Below are 24675 nucleotides of genomic sequence, written 5' to 3' on the forward strand. Positions count from 1 at the left end.
CTTTAAAAATAGAAAATAAAATAAAATCCACCTATAAACTATATCAAATCAAGTGTCAGGTGGGAGAGGATGAATGGAGTAAAAAGATACAGATATCCAGTTATAAAATAATTCATGAGGATGTAGAAAACTGTATTGCATAGAAGTCCTCTGCCTTGAAGAGCAGCAAACACTGATATAGTCAGTTTAGCATATTTTTTCTATCATTAAATCCTAAATGAGGTTGCTTTCTAGTGTTGCTGCAGCCTCTGAGGAGGTTCCTGAGGCTCACACATAGTTTAAATATAGTTCAAGGTCAAGCTGTAGTGGCCTGCCTGCACCTGCCACCTGCACTTGCCAATTCCTTTAATACCAGCACCGCCAGGGTGACTCACGGAGCCTCATCTTGGCTGGCATCAGCTGAGGCCATGCATGAGGCCAGTTTCTGGGTGAGCCCGCTCCCACATTCTGAGCGTTTGCTGAAGGTTGGGTGTCTACCATTCCCACTCCCCACCCTGCTTCTTTGTTGAGGCCGGTACAACCTCTACTTGAGGCTCAATAGTCCACTCTGCCTCTGTAGAAATATCCGATTTTCTATAGATGAAGCTACCCTGAACTTCAGTTCAAAATCCCATGTGCCGTAAGGCTTAAAGTATCTCGCCCAAAATGGCAGCAATTAAAAGCCTACTGCATATTTTTAAAAATCAGATTAACAGGGCAGCCAGAGTGGCTCAGTGGTTTGGCGCTGACTTTGGCCCAGGGCGTGATCCTGGAGACGCAGGATCGAGTCCCATGTCAGGCTCCCTGCATGGAGCCTGCTTCTCCCTCTGCCTCTCTCTCTCTCATGAATAAATAAAATCTTAAAAAAAAAAAAAAATCAGATTAACGGTCCAGTATAAGCCTCTGCAAACTGCCAAGATCAAAATCCCCTGCGTCTGTATTAAAGTTTGAGGGTTAAAACTACAAGCTCCGGCCACCCAAAGCTGCTGCACTTCTTGTTTTATTTCTTGATGTATGGACCCAGGCAGCACAAATTGGTTTTAGATGTCACATTCCCCCAAACACAGGCCTCTCCTCTGCTCTGCCTCCATGTCCTCTCCCTCCTACCCTTCATCCATACTGCCTGTTCTTTACAATTTCGGTGTAAGAATAGTAATCAAGATTATATGCACTGTGCAGGCAGGCCAGGTGTTCTCCCCAAATTACCATTTAGCTAAGTCACTACTTTGCTGGGCAGAAAAATTAAGAAGAGCAAGGAGACCATGAGTTCTAGGCTGAGGGTGCAGGGAAGAAAACATCAGCAATGGATAGGAAGAGTTAGCTCCCATTCGTAATAAAATACACAGAACTATTTTTAAGACTTTTAAATAAACTTTTACATATACCCCAGGCTTTCTTCCCTTCGTCTTTTCCTCATGCTGTCTTCACTTCTCACCCTTAAAACCTTTTCCCATAAACAGTCTCATCCATGAAATTATCTCTAATTTCAACCACATGAAATCTCTCAGCATTTGTCCGATGCTCCGGAAAATGTTCTGAGGGCCATCCACAACAGAATCATGAGCTGTGAAAACATGTTAATGAGCCCACAGATACGATCCAAACCTTGGAAGTAGGACCCTTGAATGTGCCTTGTAAGAAGTTCTGGTGAAGTCTGAACCTCTTTTTTTGTACCTAATCATCACAGATTACTTTTGTCCTATGATGTTATTTATTTGGTATTTACCATTAAGTTGGAGGAAGGAATTCTTTCTTTAAGACTAATTCCTTGGGCAGCCCTGATGGTGCAGCGGTTCGGCGCCGCCTGCAGCCCAGGGCGTGATCCTGGGGACCCTGAATCGAGTCCCACGTCAGGCTCTCTGTATGATGCCTGCTTCTCCCTCTGCCTGTCTGTGCCTCTCTCTCTCATGAATAAATAAAATTAAAAAAAAAAAAAAGACTAATTCCTTAAGTGGACCTTGCACTGCTCATAGCAGCTGCTCAACAGCATTTGGAAAATGAACTCTATTTTTTGCTCATCTCTCAAAAGTACTAGATGTCTTCCCTGGTACTATCCTGGTAAAGTGTCTCCCCTGTCTTACCTTGATAGCGTCTAGAGGTAAAACACAAGTGAAATCATCGTACAGCAGTTGAAAAATTTTAGTTGCACAATGTATTCTCTCTACTGATATAGCCATATTTAGGCTCTTGGGGTTGGCTTGTTTTAAAGGCAAATTTCTAAGCACTGTTTTTCTACATAATAAAGAATTCCTCTTCTTTAGTAAGTGGTTTCCTCAGCATCTCCTAATGCATTTTTTTTAAGATTTTATTTATTTACTCATGAGAGACACAGAGAGAGGAAGAGACATAGACAGAGGAGAAGCAGCCTCCATGCAGAGAGCCGGATGCGGAACTTGATTCCCGGACTCCAGGTTCATGTCCTGGGCTGAAGGCAGGCGCTCAACCGCTAAGCCACCCAGGGATCCCTTCCTAAACGCACTTTTAAATGCCAATGATAGAGCACCAGCGCTCCCTAAAACCTTAATGCAGTACCAGGCTGCATGTTTCCATTTATAAAATCTTATTACACAATTTTTTACAAATACTATCATAGGGTCCTTTTGTTTCTAGGGATGATACACAAGCCCTCCTCATCTTGCAGTGATTATAAGGGGGTCAGAGAAGCAGTACACCAGTCTTTTTCCTCAGCTCACAGAAAGTATCAATGGAGACAACACTGTTGTCCAGTCACAGCATCCTTCCTTAATAGGGTACCACAGAATCTGAAAAGCTTAATTATTGCTGTGACACTGCTCAGTTTCCATCATTACTCAAGATTTGACACTAACAAGCTATCTGCTTCCATTTAAGAAAAAGTTTATAAATATACCAGATGGAATTCTTACACCAAACTCTATAAAGACCATGTGATGGGACGTCTGGGTGGCTCAGCAGCTGAGCCTCTGCCTTTGGCTCAGGGTGTGATCCTGGTCCTGGGATCAAGTCCCACATCAGGCTACCTGTGAGGCGCCTGCTTCTCCCTCTGCCTGTGTCTCTCATGAATGGATAAATAAAATCTTTAAAAAAAAGAAAAGAAAAGAAAAGAAAATATAAAGACCATATGGTAATATGCTAATGGTAGAAGATGGCTTCAGCACCCATGTAGCCTGCTCTTAGGGATTAATAAATTTAAACATTTCACTGAAATGATTCATTGAAAGTTGTGCCCCCTTATTTTCAAAACATTTTATTTCATCTGAATTTCACATGATACAAAAATATTACATGCTTAAATATGTTCAAATAGAAAGTTCTTTGGACCACTGTCCTTCAAAGGCAAATCAATAAGAAACAAATTATACTATGTAGGGCACACATAGAAAATTTTCTTTCACAAGAATAAAAGTATTTGAACATTTTATACTTAGTATAGCTTTACAATCCATTTTATGTTAACAAATTTAGTTAACTGTTAGGAGGTACAGTACCTATACAAAAGAACTCAATAGAGAGCAGATATTTTAACCCTTAAGAACATGTCTGATTTAATTATTCTCTTGTATTTTTTTAAGAAGATACTCCATTTGTAAATTCAGGTTTGGTTGGCCCTTTTTAGTCTTTTTGCTCAATATTTTGAATACTTCCATTTTCTTCTTTTTATAGAGCCTTTGAGCTTCTTCTCTCTCTCGTTTTCTCTTCTCGAATTCCTAAAATTATTAACATATGTAATTTCCATTAGTAACAGACAGCAGATATGTTTCAATAATTGTGTTGAAATAATTATCACACAAATGCTTTAGGATTGTCTTATATTTTGCAAAATGGGAGGAGTTGTCACTGAAGTAGTGTACCCTCTTTGTCTTTATACTATAATGCATCCTATAACATAAAATAAGGTAAAGTTATTAAATTTTTAATTCTTTGGATAAAACTAAAATTAGAGCAGAGAAAAGGAAGCATATTTAAGATTTCATCGTTTAATTAGATCTGCTAGAACTAGAAGAGACTTTAGAGATTACCTACTCCATATAATACAAAAACCTTCACTTCCAGAATAACTGGTATTCTTTTTAATTTGCTGTCTAACTGCTTTAATTCGGCAAACATTTACTGACTATACACTGGCCAAACACTGCTAGGCATTATGACTTTGATTAAGAATTATCATGTTCATTTGATTTGCTAAGATAAAGACTCAAATTCATTTAAGCATAAGAAAAATAATTCAAATTTATACATAAACCTGAAAAGTACTACTTGAAATGCAGAACATTCCTACTAAATTAAATATAAAAGTTAAATGAAAGTTCATAAATAATGCAATACATATACGGTTTCTCAATCTCCCTGGTAACATATACAGCTCCCAAATGACACAGCGTGTTTTGCATGGTAACATAATCATCAAAGGGCTTTCACATCAAAGCATATTCCATTCTTATAAAACTTTCATGCTAGGCTATTATCATCATCTTACAGATGAGGAGCTGATGCTCAATGATACTGAAAGTGACTTGTCCCAAAACCCAAATACCTGGCAGAGCCAAGTCTTGTATCTAGATCTAGATCTTATGAATTCAGTCTGTATTAGCACTCGAACTTACGTTCTCCAATGGTATAATACTTCATTTATTTTAATAAGTATAAAAGAGCTGGAACTATTTGTGAATTTAGGTAGATATAGTCTAGTTTACCTCTATGGAGTTTCTCTAAACAAAGTAAAAAAAATTTAAATGGTCTTACCATTTACTATGGGTGCTTATGTGATTTCTTGTGGATTGGGTATTAGCTTTTATACTGACATTTGATATCTGTAAGTCCTAAGAAACTGTCAATTATAAAGAAAATTTTAAAGCATACTATATATGCTTTACTGTATGATGGCGCTTGCCTTATCTGGCATACTATTTACAAGGGTGGCTAGAAAAGAGTATAATGTAACAAAACCTATGAAACAAATATCCAGTATTTCCATAGAGAGATGTTTCTGCTTATGCTAATCCACCAGTCTCAGAATAATCATGAGAATTTAGTTGTTAAACTTCCAGATTTTTTAATTATATAAATTCTAAAGCTAAGATATAAAATAAATTATGTCAGTGCCATCTTTAAAGTAGTTTTTGATTGATGTGTTCTCTTTTAAGGCAATAAATATAGCTTCAATACAAAAAATAAAAACAAGTTAAATTTTATCGAAGCTGTAGATACTTTTATTATACTCACTTGAATAGGACTTATATTTTGGATTTCTGAATGATAATAAAAAGTGGTAATTTTTTGTTAAGTTAATCTAGGAAGCTGGGGATCCCTGGGTGGCTCAGTGGTTTAGCGCCTGCCTTCGGCCCAGGGCCTGATCCTGGAGTCCCAGGATCGAGTCTCACGTCGGGCTCCCTGCATGGAGCCTGCTTCTCCCTCTGCCTGTGTCTCTGCCTCTCTCTCTCTCTGTGTGTGTCTATCATGAATAAATAAATAAAATCTTTAAAGAAAAAAAAAATCTAGGAAGCTTTTTAATAGGCATGATCAACTCTTTTTGAGAAAAGTATTTTTTAATGCCTCCTGGTTTTTACTTGCTTCGATGTAAAATTATGATAATCATCTATTCTTTTCCCAGATCAGTAGGTCTCAAATTTTATTATACATAAAAATTTCTTGAGGCACTTTTAAAAAGTGCAAGTCCTCAGACCATATACATACTCTTGAAAAACGCTGTTCCAGATGCTCATAACCTATGAGCAATGTCTTTAAAATCCTATTCTTGATCTGCTAGTATCTCTTCTCAAGGGTAATATAAATGATCAAGGAATTTGTTGGAATTCTCTAGCTCTGCTAAAACTACTCATTTATTCAGCAAGTACTTGTAGAGAACATATTATATGCACATACTAAGAAGCACAACTTTACATAATCTTCATTTAGAATAAATTAAAAAAAGAATCTACATATTTTGAAAGGTCTTACCTGTCTCTTAGCAGCACGCTCAGCTTGTACTTGCTCATATGCTTCCCGTGCTTTTTGATTTGACGTTTTCTTTTTATTTTTCTTTGAAACGGTAAAGGAACTTTTTAAGATAAAGATATGTAAGTCAAACAATTAAGTGACGTAACCGAAGTTATGATGCACTCACATCAAATATAATACTTCCACAGTAAAATCTCACTGATGCAAATTGATAGAGCAGGGGAGAGAGGCTGGCAGAAAGAGGTCATCAACCTTATTAGTAAAATGTCCATATAACACATCAAAGTGGAAAATGGGGACTCTTGAAGAAATATTTGAACCAAGGACAATACAGAAAGCTCTGAAAGATCCTTTTAAGATCCTGAAATGTTAACAGGAAACTAGCACAAGAATGACACAAATGATAGACTGAAAAGGCATTACATTTAAGGACACTATAAAAGTTATGGGTGACACGAACTTTAATCCCAAAGTGCCCTGACCGTCTCTACTTTATCTATTCAGTCACAAATGACCACACCTTGAAGGCAGCCCGCAGTTAGGACTGTTCCATCCTGTTGAAGTACTCACCTCTCTGGTGTCCCTCTCTAACCTAATTCAACTACTCAGGCTCAGATTCCATCCATTTCCTCAAACTATCTGATTCAGCAATTAATCTTCCTTTATCAGCTTCAACTTTTTACTACATCAACTGAGAACCATAATAAAACATATTTCAGCAGCTCCTTTCTTTTCTTTTCTTTTTAAGATTTTATTTATTTACTCATGAGAGACACAGAGAGAGAGAGAGAGAGAGGCAGAGACACAGGCATTGGGAGAAGCAGGTTCCATGCAGGGAGCCCGATGTGGGACTCGATCCCAGTCTCCAGGATCAGGCCCTGGGCTGAAGGCGGCGCTAAACCGCTGAGCCACCCGGGCTGCCCAGCAGCTCCTTTCTTTTTCTTTTTTTTTAAATTTTTATTTATTTATGATAGTCACACACAGAGAGAGAGAGAGAGAGGCAGAGGGAGAAGCAGGCTCCATGCACCGGGAGCCCGACGTGGGATTCGATCCCGGGTCTCGAGGATCGCGCCCTGGGCCAAAGGCAGGCGCCAAACCGCTGCGCCACCCAGGGATCCCCCAGCAGCTCCTTTCTTAAACAAGTGCTTAAATTACTCATCACCAGACTCTCTGTACTCTTCTAACCAGGGACTAATCTTTTCCTTGTCCTTTCACAGTCAAGTACCTTGAAAGCATAGTGCGTAGGCTACAGTCATCACCTCACACTCTTTATTCACATTCACTCCTTAACTCTTTGCCATTTCACGTTTGCTCTCTCCAATAAAACAGTCCATGCCAAGATAGTGATGACCTTCTCGCCAAATACAATGATTGAATCAATGGATACTATTCAGTCTCACTTAACTGACCATTCACTACCTTTGCAAATATACTCCCTTAGTTCTAGTAACATTTTTCTCTCCTGATCATTTTTTCCTTCCTTGCTCCAGGCCTTTCCCCAAGTGTTTCTCTTCTCGGTCTCTATTCTTTTTTTTTTTTTTTCGGTCTCCATTCTTCAGTCATATCCATGACCATGGATTCAGACACCAAATGGATGTACACTCAAAAAACTCAGAAAGGCTTATACATTAAAATCTTTCCAAAGTCACCAATGATTACTTAGGCCATAAATCCAAAGACTTGGTCTTAGTCGTGTTTTGTGTGGACTAAGTATTTGATAGATGACCAGCCTCTACTTTGCACAACTTTCCTGGGCTGACTTCACTCTCTGTATTCCCCTTTCTCCAATTACGACAGTCTTATTAACTTTTTCCTGCTTTGACCCCAAAATAAGTAAACTTTAAGAATATGATGGTCATGGGGCAGCCCGGGTAGCTCAGTGGTTTAGCGCCGCCTTCAGCCCAGGGCCTGATCCTGGAGACCTGGGATTGAGTCCCACGTCAGGCTTCCTGCATGGAGCCTGCTTCTCCCTCTGCCTGTGTCTCTGCCTTTCTGTCACTCTCTCTCTGTGTCTCTCGTGAATGAATGAATGAATGAATGAATAAATCCTTTAAGAAAATTAAAAAAAAAAAAAGAATATGATGGTCACTTATATATCATATCTTATGGTTTAACCCTCCTCACCTCAATTATTGCCAGGAATGACTGAAATCTACATTTCTAGATTTGTCAGAGCTTTACATCCATTATTAAATAATATGATGCACAAGCCGACCAAAAAAATTTGAATTTTTAGTGTCTTTGTCTCTATCTCCACCACACTTTCTCCTAGGGTATTATTTCCTATTACTTTTACCACAAATAGTTAACAACTTTAAAGAATAGTATTTTAGTGAACTAAAAAGTTACAGTCTCAAGTAACACCTGGATTCCCTGCTGGTTTAGGTTTCAACATACATTTTTAACCTGAGATGTGTGTAGAGAAAGCTTTGTAAGGTAGCTCTTAAAAAACCAAAGTGTTAAAAAGAAGACAAAACAAAACAAAATAAACAAACAAAAAAAACCCAAAGTGTTATACAGCTATGCCATTTGTTTTTTAATGGTCACCAAGTCTATGTCCTCTGGAAAAAGAATCAAGAATAGTAGTAACAGTTAACATCCATGTAGCACTTCCCAGGTACTATACACCTTTTATGGAAATGAACTCACTCTTCACAACATCATGAAATGGGTCAGAGACACCATAGAGACCATGTGAATAATCCATTCGAGAGTTCTAACAACATGACAGCTCTGGATTATGTACTTTCATTATTTCCATTTCAGAGGGCATCAGGCACCAATATGTTAAGTCCAGCTCCAGAGTCTGGTATTAACCACTACACTTTAATAGCTCTCAAGAGACAGTTGTTTATTTTAAACATGGATTAGTAACAGGAGCCAAACATGGTCCCCAAAAGCTAAATATACTCAAAACACTAAAATCCAAAACCTAGATCTTTTAATTCCAATTCCATTACTTCTCCCATTAACCTATAAACTAGCTTAATGCATTTCAGCTAAAAAAGAAAGCTTTCCTGAAAATATTTTCACATAATCCACTCTGACTTCTATGATGCCTTAAAATAAGAAAGATTGCAATTCCTTAAACTGTCCTATAATCTCTTTGATAAAATACTATTTACATCTAAAATTAAGGATTTGAGGGGTGCCTACATGGCTCAGTCGGCTAAGCTTCTGACTCTTGGTTTCAGCTCACGTAATGATGGATCTCATGGTCCTGAGACTGAGCCCTACGTTGGGCTCTGCACTCAACTGGGAGTCTGCCTGAGATTCTCTTCTCCTCCCTTTTGCTCTCTCTTTCTCTAAAATCAATTAATCAATCTTTAATTATTTTTAAAAAACAAAGGACTTGAAAGAAAATCAATACATACTTTACTCTTATGCTACCTTGTTCTGCAGACTGAGGCTGCTCAAAACTACAATGTTCTTCTGACGAGGCTTTTTCGATGTCACATTGCTCCTGTGGCAAAGGTTGATCAGTTTGTTCTTCTGACAGAGGCTGTTCAACTTTTCTAACTTGCTTCCGGAGTCTTTCCTCTTCAGCTAAATAAAGGTGTTTCAGATGATCCGGGTATCGATCTGTGAACTGGGATTCCTGAGGGGTTTGACCCTTCTTTTCCCTCCATTGCAATTTCTTATAATGTTGCTGAATCTTCAGTTTTCTTCGGAATGCAAAGCCTTGCCCTGTTAAAGAGTATGAGCCATAAATTACTTTCTCAGAAAGGGAGTTGTATGAAAAATGTAACTGTTAATTTAAAATGGAAAACTTCTCATATTATCACATTCAGAAACTAGAATTACACGGATTTGCCTAAAAGGTCATTCTAAGAAAACGAGTTTCGCGGGGGTGGGGTGGGGGGTGGGGGGTGGTGAACAGTACGTTGGTCCTTTGCAAAAAGACTTGGTTAACATCAGTCATGCATGCTCGGCGGGAATCCCAAAGAACAGAAAACGACTCGCGCCGCAGGACTCCGACTTACCGTACCCAGAATCCAAACAAATTCTTTCTCTCAAACACTCATTCCAGATCTTCAACACTTAAGAAGAAAACCCACATCCGTTATTTGACCTTAGAGAAACACCGGCGGTAAGACTGACTTTCTAAAGTAATTCTGTACAAGAGTGAGAAGACAGTGTGCGATTTCTAGCAGCGATGAGAAAGCTGAACTTAAACTTAAGACTTACACATTTTAAATGGAATTTGAGGAAACTTGTTGACAGCAAGACAAATAAAAGCACAAACGAAAGCGAAATAAAGGAAGGTCAGTGAGAAGGCTGGAAAGCTCTGGGATATTTGTAATCAGCAAAGAACAGGGGCAGTGCGTTTCCAGCCATGCCTCTCTTGCTTTTTTTAAAAAGATTTTATCTATTCATGAGAGAGAGAGAGAGACAGAGAGAGAGAGAGGCAGAGACACAGGCAGAGGGAGTAGCAGGCTCCATGCAGGGAGCCCGACACGGGACTAGATCCCAAGACTCCAGGATCACGCCCTGAAGGTGGCGCTAAACCGCTGAATCACCCGGGGATCCCGCATATAAGCGTTTTTAAGTGTCCACAAGAAGGGTAAAATCGTATGTGTAAGCTGCTTCTCCTCTTTAGATAAATCTTTAGAGCTCCTCACTGTTCCTGACGGTTGGAAGGAACCGGCTTTTTCTAAAGAGGACAATCCCAGAGGACTCTCGGAGGAGGGCAGTTTTGCAACTTTGTTCCCAAAATATAGAGAGGCTTACTTGAAAGAGCGCTGGCCTTTGGTACAGAAAGCCTTGAATGAACATGTATACACATTTTATATACTTCTTTGAGATTTTGCTTTTATACCTTTTTTTTTTAATTTTTATTTATTTATGATAGTCACACAGAGAGAGAGAGAGAGAGAGAGAGAGGCAGAGACACAGGCAGAGGGAGAAGCAGGCTCCATGCACCGGGAGCCCGACGTGGGATTCGATCCTGGGTCTCCAGGATCGCGCCCTGGGCCAAAGGCAGGCGCCAAACCGCTGCGCCACCCAGGGATCCCCGCTTTTATACCTTTTTTTAAAAAAATAAGTTTATATGCTGGTGGATTTTTTTTAAAAGGTAGTAGCGTAACTAGTTAATTTGGTTCCTTTGTTTTTTGTTTTTTTTAAAGAGAACTCTTTGTGTGCGCCTACAGGCATGTGTGAGCAGAGGCGGGGGCAGAGGGAGAGGGAGCCCCGCGTGGACGCGGCCGAACACAGAGCCCGACGTGACCTCTGCTCTCACGGCCCCTGAAATCACGACTGGGCTGAAATCAAGAGTCGGATGCTTAACTGACCGAGGTGCCCCTGGTTCTTTTTTTAAAAAATATTTTATTTATTTATTCATGAGACACACACACACACACACACACACACACAGAAGCAGAGACACGGGCAGAGGGGGAAGCAGGCTCCAGGCAGGGAGCCCGACGCGGGACTCGATCCGGGACCCCGGGTCACGCCGCCCCCCCCCCCCCCCGCCCCCGGCTGCCCAGCCCGTCCTTCCGACCCTCCACCCTAACACTTGCAGGCAGGGACCCGCAGGCGCTGTGGGTGCGGCCGCACAGGGAAACCGCAGAGGAAGACGATTCTGATCGAGGAGGGGGGCAAGTCGGGGGCGACGCTTGAAGACCCAGAGTTAGCAGCCCGGGCTCATCCTCCCGTTCGCAGCTCCGGGAGGCCCACGGCTCTAGGGGGTTCGCCATGGCTTCCTCTGCGCCAACCGAGGCCGGCTCTCGTTCCTGAATCCTCGGGTGCGGCGGGGAGCGAGCGGGCCGCGGGCCTGGGGACCTACCCTCGCGAACGCTCCCCTGAAACGCCTGAGGATGGTTCGACCGCCACGTCCTCTGCTTCGCATCCTTACTCCTGAACCCGGCCGAAGACGCTCTTGCGCTACGCGTCCCAAGACCGCCCGGCGGCCAGCCCGCGGCCGGCCCCACCGGCGCCATGGCGCACCACCCGCGTCGCCGGAACACGACGGACGCTGTTGAAATACGTCACGAGACGAAAGCAATCAATCCCCCACCCCGCGTCCAGATCGACGTTCCGCTGATCTGGTCTGTGTCACTTGCGACCGAGGCCTCGCCGTGCGGCCACGTTTGCGCCACCTACAGCCCGGGAGGGTGAGCGTCATGGCGGCTTCTTTCTCGCTCCCGGTGACCCAAGACTTGTTCGCGCTGCGTGCCAAGTTGCAGGAGCTGCTGCAGTTCCTGCGGGAAGCCTTGTCCATTTCCAACGCACACACGGTGGACTTTTATACGGAGTCCGTGTGGGAGCAGCTGATCGATTTACCCCCTGAGGCCGTGCTGGGGGTCCTGAGGAAGTCAGCGGTGGAGGCGGAGGCCGAGGCCGAGGCCCGGGTCTCAGAAGCGCGCCTCCTGTCGGAAGCCGAGAGTCCCTCAGGTAAGCGGCAGGTGGGCGGGGCGGGCAGGGAGCGGAGACTCGGGGCGGCCCACAGAAGCGTCTCCCTAGCGGAAGAAGAGCGGAAACAGGTGTGCGGCGGGGCGGGCGGAGGCGGCCGGACGCGGGCGGGGGCGGCGGAAGTGCGGTTGGGGGCACGGCGGGGTGGGCGCGGGACCTTCTTCCGGGTTCTCTCTCCGGTCCGTGGGTCCCCAGGTTCCGTAAAGAGAACCGGAAGTCGCGCGGAGATCCGAGCCGACCGACAGGGATTCCCTTACCGGAGGAAAACACGCGAAGCCGCGCTTCTGGGTTCCGCGCGGGAAGCGCGGGAGACGGGTGCGCGCGGAAGGCACTGCAGGATGGATTTCTACATGACGATAACGTCTATCTTGGATAAATAAAATTATTTTTAAAAATAAACAAATAAGGATAACGGCCAAGGGACAAAAAAGCAGGAACCGTTAGGCGTGGTCGTGGGGGAGGCTGCGTCCTTTCCGGGGGGTCAGGAGCCGGGGGTCCGGGCGCCGCCGCGGCCGGGGGCACGCGGGCGGGCGGGGCGGGGCGGGCTGGGGGCGCCGCCAGCCGTCGGGAGCGCAGCGGGGTTTGGGGTGCGGCCCCTGAGGCCGCGGAGGGGCTTCTTGTCACTTAGCTCCGAGGAGGTCGTCCACCAGGCGTCGGAGAGCGGCTGGGCGAGGAGGACTGCGGGGGCCGCGTCGTGCGGCTGCGGGGAACGGCGCGGGGGTCGCCGCGGGGCCTGGCGTCCGCGCCCCGGGGCTGTGGCCTCGAGCAGCTCAGGGCCCCGGAGGTGAGTTCGTTCTAAGGGTGCGGGCAGGGGGCACGTGCTGGCCTCTGGGCCCGGGCCGCAGGACGCAGGACGCAGGCCGCAGGAGGCGGGCCGGGGGCTCCCCGGGGCGCTGCGGGCGGGGCCTCCGTCCGGTCGGCGGGGCCCGGCACTGAGCGCTCCGCGGGACGCCGGGCAGCCCTCGCGTGCCCCGCTGCGTCCGTGGAGTGACCTCCTGACCGAGTCGCGGCGGCTCCCCCGAAGAGCAGAGCGAGGGGAGGGGAACCTGAAGCCCGGGGCTGCCCCGCGCCGGTGGCGGCCCGCGCTCCCGTCGTGGCCCCGCGGCTCGGAGCCTGCCGCTTGGGGGGCCCGGCCACCGAGAGGCGCCCCGGGGCCGCCGCGGCGAGTCCGCCAGGAGGCCTTGGGGAGCCGGTTACCGAGACCGGACGCCGTTCGCGCAGAGCCGCCGTCCACGCGGCCCGCACGCGTGCCTCGTTTTGTTTTTTTGTTTTTAATCGTTTCCCCTTTAAACACGTGAGGACCGCCGTGTTCGCCGCCGCCGAGCCCTCCGCGGGCGCCCCGACGCGGCCTCGGCGGCAGGACTGGCGAGCGGTGAGCGCGCGGGAGAGGGGCTGCTACTGCCTTTTGGGAAAACCTTACAACCGACTTTTTTTTTCATTTATTTAACAGTGGAATCCTGACTGCACTGTTGTTCGCTTTTGAAAAGTTTCTGGCCCTGCAAACTTTCATACACACTATTCAGCCGCACAAATGCTCAGCTGTCTTTGGTATTAAAAAGAATGAATTTTCATAAGTCGTGCTTGTAAGGAATGTTAATTCTTGTTCACGAGAAGATTAAAGATCAACATTTTCTCTATCACTGTATGAGATCTGTTAGTGTCAAAGAAGAGCAGTTTTTGTTTGACTATTCGCACCTCACTAAAGCTTACATGGTTGTTGTCTACAGTATAATTTAGCGGTTAAATTTTTAGACTTGTTCAGATGTGGTTCAAATTCCATTTTTTTTATCACTTATTAGCTCTGTAACCGTGGGGAAATTTTGTTCATTCAGCAAACATTAACTAAGTGTCTGCTGTGCGGTGGCACTTTTCTAGGAGCTAGGGAAACAGCAGCAAATCAAACAGTAACCCCTGCCTTCATCTTGCTTGCATTCTAGAAGGAAGAGAGAGTTTTTTTGATACCGCAGAGAAAGATGAAGTGTAGAAAGGGAGGAATAGATACGGGAAGTGCAGGAGGAAAGTATGCTTGCAGCTTTAAATAGGCTGTTCCAGCAAAAAATTATGTAGGTAACTCTAGAAAAGAAACCTGGATAAGAAGAAAAATGAGTCCTGAAGCTCTCCGGAAGGGAAGCATCACAGGCAGTGCGAGAAGTACAAAGGGCCTGGGGTGGAAACATGCATGGTAATGTTTGGGGAGGATTGAGGAGACTTGAATGGATTTCCACCAGGGACTCACAATAAGTATTTTCTGCTGATTATGTATGAGGAGACAAAAAGGAAACAATTCCCAGAGCTGCAGTGAGTTAATGGGCAGTGTGTGAAAGTACACTAGCAGATGTTTGACCTAATCATTTGGTGTTTTATGAGACCAAGTTGTTTCTGAAGATCTTCCTGTAGCTATTTTAGTAGATTTCATTCGTCAGGTAATGTTATGGCCTGGTCAGCCTCCCACAAATTTCTTCTCCACCATCCATCTAAAAAGAACTAGGAAAGAAAAAAACAAACCTTAATTCTCTAAAATAAAAAGGAAAGATGTGGAAAATAATTATGTTTTATGGGTATAAATGACAGGTGTTATGGATTGCATTGGATTCCCCCCAAAAATTCAAGTGCCAGAATCCTAACCCTCCACTGCGACTGTATTTGGATGTAGGGCCTTTAAGGAGGCAATTAGGATTAAATGACATCAGTAGGGGTGGCACCCTAATCCAGCAGGAAAGGAAGAAACCTCGGGAGGGCGCACACAGGGAGAAACTATATGAGAACACGCTGAGAAGGCAGCCATCTGCAAGCCAAGGATAGAAGTTTCATCAGGAACCGCCATCCTCCAACTTCCAGAACTGTGAAAAAAGAAACTTCTGTGGTTTAAGCCACTCAGTCTGATACTTGGTTATAATAGCCAGAGCAGAGTACTGCAGTGGGCTTTGCACACAGGACTGCGGGGTTCAGATCCTGGCTCAACTTCTGGTTAGTTTTGTTAACTTGGACTTCAACTCTCTATGCTTTGATTCCTTATCTGTAATAGGGATAATTATGATCCCATTTGATGGGGTACAAGGAAAGTAACATGAGTTGACACAATAATGCCTAACGGATAGCAGCACTTTAACCCATTCGTCTGTTTGGCTCATGTTTATTGACTACCTTCTGCCTACCAGGCTCTGTTCTAGGACCTACAGTTATGATACTGGATGCAACAAAATTCCAGCCACATAGAGTTTGTTTAAGTGAGAGTAGATCCGTAGTGACCGTATGTCTATGTGATACATATGTACATGTACATATATATTTATATACACATATCTATGTAAATAAGTGAGATCAAGTGGCAGTAAATACAGTGAGGAAAAAGCAAAGCAAGGAAGGGGATGTGAAGATGATGGACAGTGTAGTAGAGAGAAATGCTCTTTTAGATTGGGTAATCAGGGAAGTCTTCTCTCGCAAGACAAAATTAGAAACTTGGAGAAAGTGAGGGGAGCCAGTCGTGCAGCTAAGTGAGGGAAGAGTGTTTTAGGCCAGATATCCAAGCTGGAGTGTGCAATGTGTTGTTGGAAGCACAGGAGAATGGTCTAGGTGAGACTGGTAAGAGCTAAGGTTTGAGAGGTGGTTTGGGCAACTTTATATAGGACTTTGCAGGCCATATGATGGCTTGGCCTTTACTCCGAGTGAAATGGAATGCTTTTCAAGGATTTTATGGCAGATGTGATACGTGATTTATGTTTTAAAGGGATGACTCTGGCTTCTGTGTGGAAAAGAGACTATCAGAAAGAGAGGGTGGAAGCAGGAAGGCAGGACATGAGGCCAATAAAACAACTTCAGGTAATGGCCACCTGAAGAGGTCAGATAGTTTCTCTAGCAGATAACAATGATAAACAGTGGCCAGATTATCAAAAAACCAAACAAAACAAAACCTACTGGAAGGTTCTGGAAGATGACCACAGGTAGGTGAGAAGAGTTTACTATAGAAGGTTTCTTCTGATTGGATAAGAACTGGGAGTTAAGAGCTTTCTTGCTTTCTTTTGTGCTCCAAGCCCCCCTAGATCTGGTGGCGGAGAGCTGCATCATCCTTACTAGATCCAGGTGGTAATGACAAAGGTCAGAGATAAAGCCGATGGACATTTAAGGGGTATATTTTGGAAGCAGAACAGCCACAGAAAGGGCTGAGATCTAAAATAGAAGCTCTAAAAATAAATGAATGAAATGAAGTAAAATAAAATAAATCTCTACCCTGGATGACTTCTAAGTTTAGAGGTCACATGCATGGTCACATGCAGAGTCCAGCAAAATTGCTGGCAAAACCAGGGGATAGTGAACCTCTGAGAGAGAATTTCTGGGGAGATTTACAAATCTACTGCACCTTTGACAGAGCATGTTCCCCAGGGTGCACACAGCTTGGGTGGCAAACATCAAGAGCCTGACTGAATTCATGTATTTAGGGAAAGAATTCAGGGCTAGTATAGCAAATGGAAATTTAGGCTGGGGAATCCTGGAAACAAAGATAACCACAGAGTGGGTGAGCCCTGCAATCTGACTATAAAATGTACCCAAATTTGTGGGACTGCTGAACTGCACAGGTTCGCGGATGCCCTCAGGGGCAGGCTAGTAAATTAGTAATTGAGCAGAGACATCAGTGCTTCACCCTGATGGGGGACAGATGTCACAGTTGAGTCCAGACTAATTAATTTCAACTACAACAAAACCCTTAGGTGTAAACAAAATGGAATCCTCTACAACAAATTATCCGCAATTCTGCTTTTTTAACTGAAAACTACTAGATGTGCAAAAAAAAAAAAAAAAAAAAAAAAAAACCAGGAAAGTGTGAGTCATACTTAGGAAACTGATTCCAAGTGAGCCCTGATGTTGGATTTAAGTAACTATGTTCACAGAATTAAAGAATTGTGTGACCTACGGTGGGGAGAATGAGTTAATAGGAGCCGATCCTATTGGGCTCAGATGTTGGATTTCAGCAGCTGTTATAAATATATTCAAAGAACTAGATGAAAATATACTCAATAATCTCCAAGAATTAAAGGAAAAGATAGCATTAATGAATAATTATATGACTTATCTCATAATTCTCTTAACTGGAAAAGTACATGCATATTGACACAATTATATCAAGGTTTTATATTATCTGTTGCTGCCTAACAATCTCACACAGTTCCTATGGGCCAGGAATTCCAGGAGCAGATTAACTGAGTGGGTCTCGTTTGGGGTCTCATGTGACCACAGTCAAGATGTTGGCTGGGCTGCAATTGCTAAAGGCTTGTTTGAAGCTGGTGGATTTGCCTTCATGATGTCTCACTCACGGGTGGCTAGTTACCCGTTGGCACGAGGCCTCAGTTCTTGCCACGTGCGTGGAAACTTTTGTGTTTGCACAATGGCCTTGTTTTTGTCTGTACTCAGACATGATTATGAAGTAGTTGTGGTCACGGACCTTGTCTGATATTGGTGTACTGTGCCACTTTTATATTCCGTAGGAAGACTGACCTGCATGTCCGTGCCAGGACAGTTATGAGCGGACATCTGTCTGTCACAACTGACTTTTTTTTTCTTTTCTAGAAGTAAAATTTTACCTATTTCGCAGAGTTGTAGTCAAGATTAAAGATGATGTACTATCTCACTAATGGTAGCACTGAGTGTAATAAACTGTGGCTAGTAAATGTCGTGGTGATGATATCTGTAGTGATGATGCGGTAATTAGTCTTTCCTTGAAAGAAATAAATTGTCAGGAACTTCTGGAAATGTGTATGCCCTCTGTAACAACCTGTGTTCTCTACCAAATTAACAAATGTCATACTGTTGTCATTGTCCAATGGCTTGTCTGTAGTTGCAACTACATCATTAACCATATACAAACCAAAGTACAGTATTTGCTTTTTTCATTGTATTCTCAGAACCTTGTACATTTTCTAGGCATACAGAGGAGTAAAGTAAATGATTCTTAGAGAACAAATGAAGTGAAGCATAATGAGTGTCGCTGAAGGTACCCCTTAAAATGTGCTACTGAACTAGACAGCTAGTATTTCTGGTGTGGTTTCTGTCTATACTGTGTTTATTATTTTTATGTATATGTGATTTGGTCCAATTATTTTAATTTGAGGAGGCAGAAACCAGTAATTATTTTTTTCCCCTATGTGAAAAGGGTGTACTTCTTTTAGTACATTGCAAATTACAATAAGATACCCTGAGAATTTGAAGATAAAATCGAGACAGGCATCACTTCAGGTTAAAATTCCTGAGAGTCATTACATATGTGAGATTAACCATCTACAGGAAAACACTACCAGAAATAGTTTCTAAATGCTTTGCTGATATAGGACAAAAGGTCTCCTGTATCTCATCTCAGAGGTAAGATTTTGTTATACCCCCTTCAAGGGAACAAGGCTGTGTCCTTAGGAAGTAATAATTATGTATATAAATCTGTAACATTCTCAAATGAATCATCTCTTGGTCTTCAGAAATTTATTCGTTTTCATAAAGTCTAGAAAATTCTTCCAAAAAAACAAGCGGGAAATGATATTCCGAGTTAGGGTAGCCAAAATGTTTTATGAAGTAGAAATAGATCTAGACTACAGAGACAACCAGTTATCCAGTTTGATTAAAATTTTAAGAATATCTGTCTTAAAAAAAAAAAAAGAATATCTGTTTTTAAATGTAATTTTAAAATTAGGAGACTGTCCTAGCAAATGAATAGTATGGGTTATTATTATAAGTATATTTCTCAATGCATATTAATAAATTTGTATTTCAATTTCTTATAACTTCGTTTAGAACCTGTTGTGGAAAACCTCCTCAGCTCTCAGAAAATCCAGTTTCTATACCTGCAAAGCTGTCCTTGGTGACTGCCAAAGCCCAGGGCTGCTCTAAGACCCTGCGTGAGCCTCCAGGGCCTCTCTTGACTCTCTTCTTCCAGCTTCTTGAGGCCATATGCTACTTCTCCTGTTTCTTATTAATGTCACTCAGATGATCCTTACCAGGATTGGCTGCTGAGTAAATGTTTAGAATTGATTCCTTTTGGTGAGCATCTGTGTAATTAATTTACTATCATTTTAATTGAACAATGCAGAAAATGTATGCCTGTGATAGATTATTGTTTTGTTGAGCTTTCTCTTAAATTATTTTTATTGCATCTTAATAGATTACATTTCTTCTTGGCCATCCTAAGTAATTTCTATTGGTGGTGGTGATGGTGGTGATTGTGGTGTATTGACATTATGCTAACATTTAATTCAAAACACATGAAACCAGAAAATGTGTTTGAAATATAAAATGAAAACAACAGAGAAATAATTAGCGTCGTCTGTTTTACTCTGTTGTATTCAACTTTTATTCATTCACTTTCCTTGTGTATTTTCCTGAACTCTATTTTCCCTTTTTCAGTTTTTCTGGATCTTTTTAGGAGACTTCAAGTGTGGAAATGATATGACACCATAAGATAGTGGCAAATGTCAGCTCTGTTCCCGGGTTGCTACTGTAATTGTAAGTAAGGGAGAGTAACAAAGCAGCAAATCTGGGAGCCCAGAATAATTTGTTATCATACTTTGTTTATTTGATGTATGGAAAGTCCTTTCAGATTGTTCCTTTTAGGTGAGACCATTTAGAACTTGAATTTATGTTCTGGTTTTTAATGTATTCTCCCCAAGTTTTGATTCCCCACTCCTCTATCTTTCCATTATTAAGATGCTCAGTAAAACAAAGTTCATGAAGATCCCGCTCATCTCTGGCATTTTCCCCCCTCATTCTACTTAAATTATGCTTATCTTTAGCCAGTCAGAATAAATTTGAGTGCCATCTGTGTGTTTAGATATTCATTTTATGTTGTTGTTTATTTAAATTTTGTCAAATCATTAACTTTTCACCGGAAGCTTGCAGTTACGGTGACCTATCTTTATGGCTTACCATGATTTGGATTCTTTTCCCGGTTTACAAAACCACCCTGCTTGCCTGCATGGCTTCATAACCGCCAGTCTGCATTTGTTTTTGTTTTTTGACCTCATCACCTCAGTGGTTACTCTTCTTCCTGTTACTCAGGCTCATAATCTGCCGACTCTTCTTCCTCAATTTTTCTTGCATCTGCTCATTCCCATTCCCATAGCAAATAGTTCAGTTCCCTCCTTTTTAAATCTTGCAGCAGAATTTTAGCAATAACTTTGAGCTGTTTTTCTTGCCTTCAGACTCTGTATTTCAGTTACTTTGCCATTCAGTTATCTTCCTGGTCCTGTCATTCCTCTGCTCAAAAGCCATCAATAGGTCTGCATTTCCTACAAAATAAAGTCCATCACCTTCTGGCCTTATCCATTCTTTCCTCTCCACCTGGATCCTCAGCTGTTGATGTAAGCAAATAGGAGGCAGCACATTAGGAAAATTATGGGTTTTGTAGTCATTACAGTTAGTTTTGAATCCTGGCTCTGATACTTTACTGCTGTATTATCTTGTGCAAGTTGCTGCAGGTTTTGAGCCTTAATTTTCTCATTTGAGAAATGGGAATCATAATTCCTGCCCTGTAAGGGCTGTGTAAAAGTAAATGAGATAAGTGTTAAAACCTACCATGTGAGTAGGCATGTAATGAATACTAGTAATCTCTATATTCTACTCCCCTCAGATAGGGGCAAGCTGGGCCCAGAGTCAGGAGACCTGGATAGTCATTTGCCAAGTCTGATGAGCCATATATCTTGCACAGACATTTAACTGTAGGCCTTAGTTTCCTCATCTAAGAAGTAACCACCTAGGGAGTTTCTCAGTGTCAGAGGTAGAAAATAGCTGCCCCCAGGTTCATGTGGCTTGTCAACATGTGTTACACGATCAATAAGTTAACTTTTTTTTCCAGGCAGCATTTCAAAATGGACAGATTTAATATATGCACATGCACATAAACACACACCCACAAATCTGGAATTGTAGTTTCTCTTGTAAAAAAAAAAAAAAAAAAATCAGAAGATCTGGCTGTTTTGTTGCATACCACTGTGTGGCAAATAGCTCCGTGTATTCCCTCAAGTGTATCCTCACCCCCTAGCCAGCATTGCCATCTGAATTTCCCTGGCCCTCCGAAGTACCAGCGATGATGGCTCTTGGTCTGTGGCCTCCAGTCAGTTTCCTTTTACCCCCTGAAAATGAATTCAGGAGTTTGTTTCACATTCTCAAAGGAGAGCAGCAGCCAAAGATAGTTATGGGTCACGTGGCTAAACATTACCTAAGGTTGCTTCTAGTTCTCAAATCCTATAGAATGAAATGATTTAAAATTTTTATCTCCAGACCTTATCAGTCCGTGCTTTTAAACCCATGATCATGTGAAGGGCCTGGGCCAACCTGAATCTTGAGATGAAAGAGTGTATGACTGGTCATAATTGAGTCAGCCAGGTTAATAAATTTTTGAACTTCCCACATGATCTGATTCCAGATCAACTTTAATTATGAAAACGGCTGAAATTGGGATGTCTGGGTGGCTCAGTGGTTGAGCATCTGCTTTTGGCTCAGGTCATGACCACAGGGTTCTGGGATCGAGTCCCACATCAGGCTCCCCTCAGGGAGCCAGCGTCTCCCTCTACCTGTGTCTCTGCCTCTCTCTCTCTGTGTCTCTTGTGAATAAATAAATTTTAAAAATCTTAAAAAAAAGAAGAAAGAAAATATCTGAAATAATTTGATGTGCATTCTCACTTTTAAGATATGTCTTCAACCAAAGTTGAAGGGAGGGAGTAGAAGATAGTGGTATAGTATTATCAAGCACTTCTCTTGGCGTTCCTCTCTACCCAAATACCTCGTACTTCTGCTACCTTATTCCCTTAATGTGCCATGTATTTTTCCCCTCCCTCATTTTGTTCATGCAATCCTCTTTGCCCTACCCCAAATATTTAGTAACTGTCTACTTATTTTGTATCTTCTCCCAAAGCCCAAATCAAATAATATTAAATTAATAAAACTAGCTATTTGTATATTATTTTATTTCTACCTTTATTAGAGTACTTAGCACACTGTATTAGAATGATTTGACATTCCTAGTATGTGAGTTCTGGTCTCTAGCATATGGTGAGCACCACGTAGTAGGTTCTCTGTATGTTTTTTAAATTTCATATAGCTGAGTAAGGGTACATATGGCTCATCATGGGCATTCCAGTAGGCAGAGCAGTAGAAGCAAAAGGCTAAAGATGAAAACTATAAAACATATTTGGAGGCAGGAACAGAAAGCTGAGCATTCATACATTTTTAAGTAGCTGAAAGCAAAGTCAGAAAAACATATTGCAGCCAGTTGCTGGAAACTAGTCTTAAACCATTTGGAATCATTCTTCCATGGGACACTGCCTCCTTTCTGATAGTCTAGAGTTGAAGTATGAACCTGGGGCCAGATGATGGCAATGGAAATGCAAAAGTAGTGATAGTTTTAAAAGAGTTTGTATGGAGAAAATTGGTAGTTCTTGGTGACTGATATTTACATAGGGTTTAGGAAAATGGAAGAATCAAAGATAATTCCAAGATTTTGATTTTGGAAATGACTTGAAGAATAATGATGAATGTACCATTGACAAAATTAGGAAAATTGGGAGAGGGAGCTCTTTGGGAAAATGATGCATTTAGTTTTAGATATATTGTATTTAAGGTCTCCCAAATAGAGACATTTAAGATTTCACATTCCTTGCTCCTCATTTCCCTACCACCTTACATGTTTAGAATTAGTTTACATATTTTGAGTAGTATAAATGATCACTTCTCTAGGCTATAAGGACCAGATGTTGATTGAAATGAAATTAACCCTACTGATAGTGGAGAGGTGAGAGGAAGAGGTAGCAATCCTTGAGCATCACTTCTATCACCTCTACAAGTTCAGTATTCTTCAAAATTTGTGTGGTTATTAGAGTTAAGATAGGTCAGTAGTCTGTCTCTAAGCCTTACAACTTTTGAGAGCATGATTATTTTTATATCCTAATTTATTTTTGCAAAGATTACTTAACATTTTCTTAGCATAAGACAGTGCTAGGTGTTATGGTTGAATACAAAAGTGAACTGGGCATAATCTCTGTCTTTAAAAAAGTCACATTCCAATAAGAGAGAAAAGACACCAGTAATTGTACAAAACAAAATGGGAAGATGAAGGTTTTCCTTTCTAAACAGAATTTTAATCTAGTTTCTTACCATCTGATAGAGTCTGAGAATTATTATACTTTCTAGACTAAATGATCTATGAAAATCCTATGTCCTAAGTATTGCCCAAGAAAATGGCTTATGTGTGTTATAATAATAATACATAGTTATTATATGTGAAAATTTGCAATTAATATATATGTATTTTTTATTATTTAATTTCCAGGTATGTGACAGTGTTTTTATCCAAAACTAGTTGATTTCATTTTTCAAATAAGTTTTTCATTATTCTTTATATTTGAAATGTAAAATATCCAGCTGTGTATGTTTCAGTTGTATTGCTTTCATGGGTTTTTATAGTTCTCCATAATAAAATTCTAGTGTTCCCTCCTGGCAAGTTAAGCTGTTCCTCATTTACTGTTCTATTCTTCTGTATGCATTTCTTAAGAATGTTTATGCCATTTTAGTGGGGTAATGTGCCATGACAACTGTTTTTTTATTTAAAAAGTGACAATATTTTCAGTTTATTCAGAATTTTACTACAGCTGGCTCTTTGTCAACTGTTATTTCCCAAAGATTATTATTCTTAATTGACTGCTCTTTGCATCTGTGGAATGTGAAGGCATTATCTAAACACAGTGAATCTGTCGTTTTGTCAAAAACCCCTACATTTATAAATCTTTAATACTACTTAATATTTTTAGTATTTTCTACCAAAGACAGATATAGAAGTATAATTCCATTATTAAATTATTGGGAAATAATTCTTTTTTGTAGGAGGAGGGTCATCTTTAATCAAACTTAAACTATATAAATTATTACTTTTTTTTTTTTTTTTTTAGGAAAGGGTGAGAGAAGGGGGAGGGGCAGAAGGAGAGAGAGAGAGAGAATTTTAAACAGGCTCCATGCCCAGCACAGAGCCCGATGTAGAGCTCGATCTTAAAACTCTGAGATCATGACCTGAGTGGAGATAAGATTCGGACATTTAGCCAACTGAGCCACCCAGGTGCCCCAGATTACTTCTACTTTTGTTTGTTGTTTTCAATCTTCTTTGCCATCCCCCCCACCCCCCCATCCTGTTCACTTAGTATGTGAATGTGGCTTAAGTTCACTTATCTTTTTGTCAAAAAATAAAATGTGTGGTTCATTCTTTTCCTGGATCAGATGGTTGTATCGTCACTTGAGATGTTTTTGGGGTTGTGCAAACAAGCAACGATTTTACCTTTTTCATTAGAGATTTAAATTTAGATTATGCAAATTTATTTAAAA

The 24675-nt window shown here is 41.7% G+C and overlaps 2 protein-coding genes and 1 long non-coding RNA gene across 16 annotated transcripts in view; 2 read left to right on the forward strand and 1 right to left on the reverse strand.

Annotated features, from left to right (window-relative positions):
* Window positions 1-3189: 3189 nt before the first annotated feature.
* Window positions 3190-11900, reverse strand: CCDC59 (coiled-coil domain containing 59). 3 transcript variants are annotated; one of them, XM_025439432.3, is made up of 4 exons: window positions 11705-11900; window positions 9307-9603; window positions 5917-6016; window positions 3190-3665 (listed from the first exon to the last, which is right to left on the reverse strand). In XM_025439432.3, the coding sequence occupies exons 1-4, from the start codon at window positions 11856-11858 to the stop codon at window positions 3584-3586; spliced, it is 633 nt and encodes a 210-aa protein (XP_025295217.3). In that variant the 5' UTR covers window positions 11859-11900; the 3' UTR covers window positions 3190-3583. The 3 variants fall into 3 exon arrangements, with proteins under 3 accessions (XP_025295217.3, XP_025295218.3, XP_025295216.3); XM_025439433.3 differs by having other exon boundaries at window positions 5917-5997; window positions 9291-9603; XM_025439431.3 differs by having other exon boundaries at window positions 9291-9603.
* A 141-nt stretch (window positions 11901-12041) lies between these two features.
* Window positions 12042-24675, forward strand: part of METTL25 (methyltransferase like 25) — a 130555-nt gene continuing 117921 nt past the window's right edge. For 5 of the 12 annotated variants that reach the window (XR_007402216.1, XR_003133380.3, XR_007402215.1 and 2 more), the window contains exon 1: window positions 12042-12312. Coding sequence is in view for 1 of the 12 variants with exons in the window: in XM_025439428.3 (XP_025295213.3) it covers window positions 12042-12312 (271 nt within the window). In the remaining 11 variants the exon portion in view is untranslated. Of the gene's footprint in view, window positions 12313-12922; window positions 13115-19104; window positions 19351-19713; window positions 19813-24273; window positions 24413-24675 lie in introns of those variants that run through there. The other 7 variants (XR_003133384.3, XR_007402218.1, XR_003133386.3 and 4 more) reach the window with 7 other exon arrangements.
* LOC118350701 (uncharacterized) lies at window positions 13162-13967 on the forward strand. The gene is made up of 2 exons (XR_004804982.2): window positions 13162-13702; window positions 13781-13967. It is a non-coding gene; the product is annotated as an uncharacterized LOC118350701 (long non-coding RNA).

The sequence above is a fragment of the Canis lupus genome, chromosome 15, assembly GCF_003254725.2.
Source record: "Canis lupus dingo isolate Sandy chromosome 15, ASM325472v2, whole genome shotgun sequence".
Classification (NCBI taxonomy): Eukaryota; Metazoa; Chordata; class Mammalia; order Carnivora; family Canidae; genus Canis; species Canis lupus.

Excerpts from the sequence above, each read along its gene's own strand:
- CCDC59 (XM_025439431.3), bottom strand. The coding sequence starts at position 11,858 with ATGGCGCCGGTGGGGCCGGCCGCGGGCTGGCCGCCGGGCGGTCTTGGG. Across the intron at positions 9,604-11,704 it reads TCAGGGGAGCGTTCGCGAGG|GGCAAGGCTTTGCATTCCGA; the intron begins GTAGGTCCCCAG and ends ACTCTTTAACAG. Across the intron at positions 6,017-9,290 it reads CAAGGTAGCATAAGAGTAAA|TTCCTTTACCGTTTCAAAGA; the intron begins GTATGTATTGAT and ends TATCTTAAAAAG.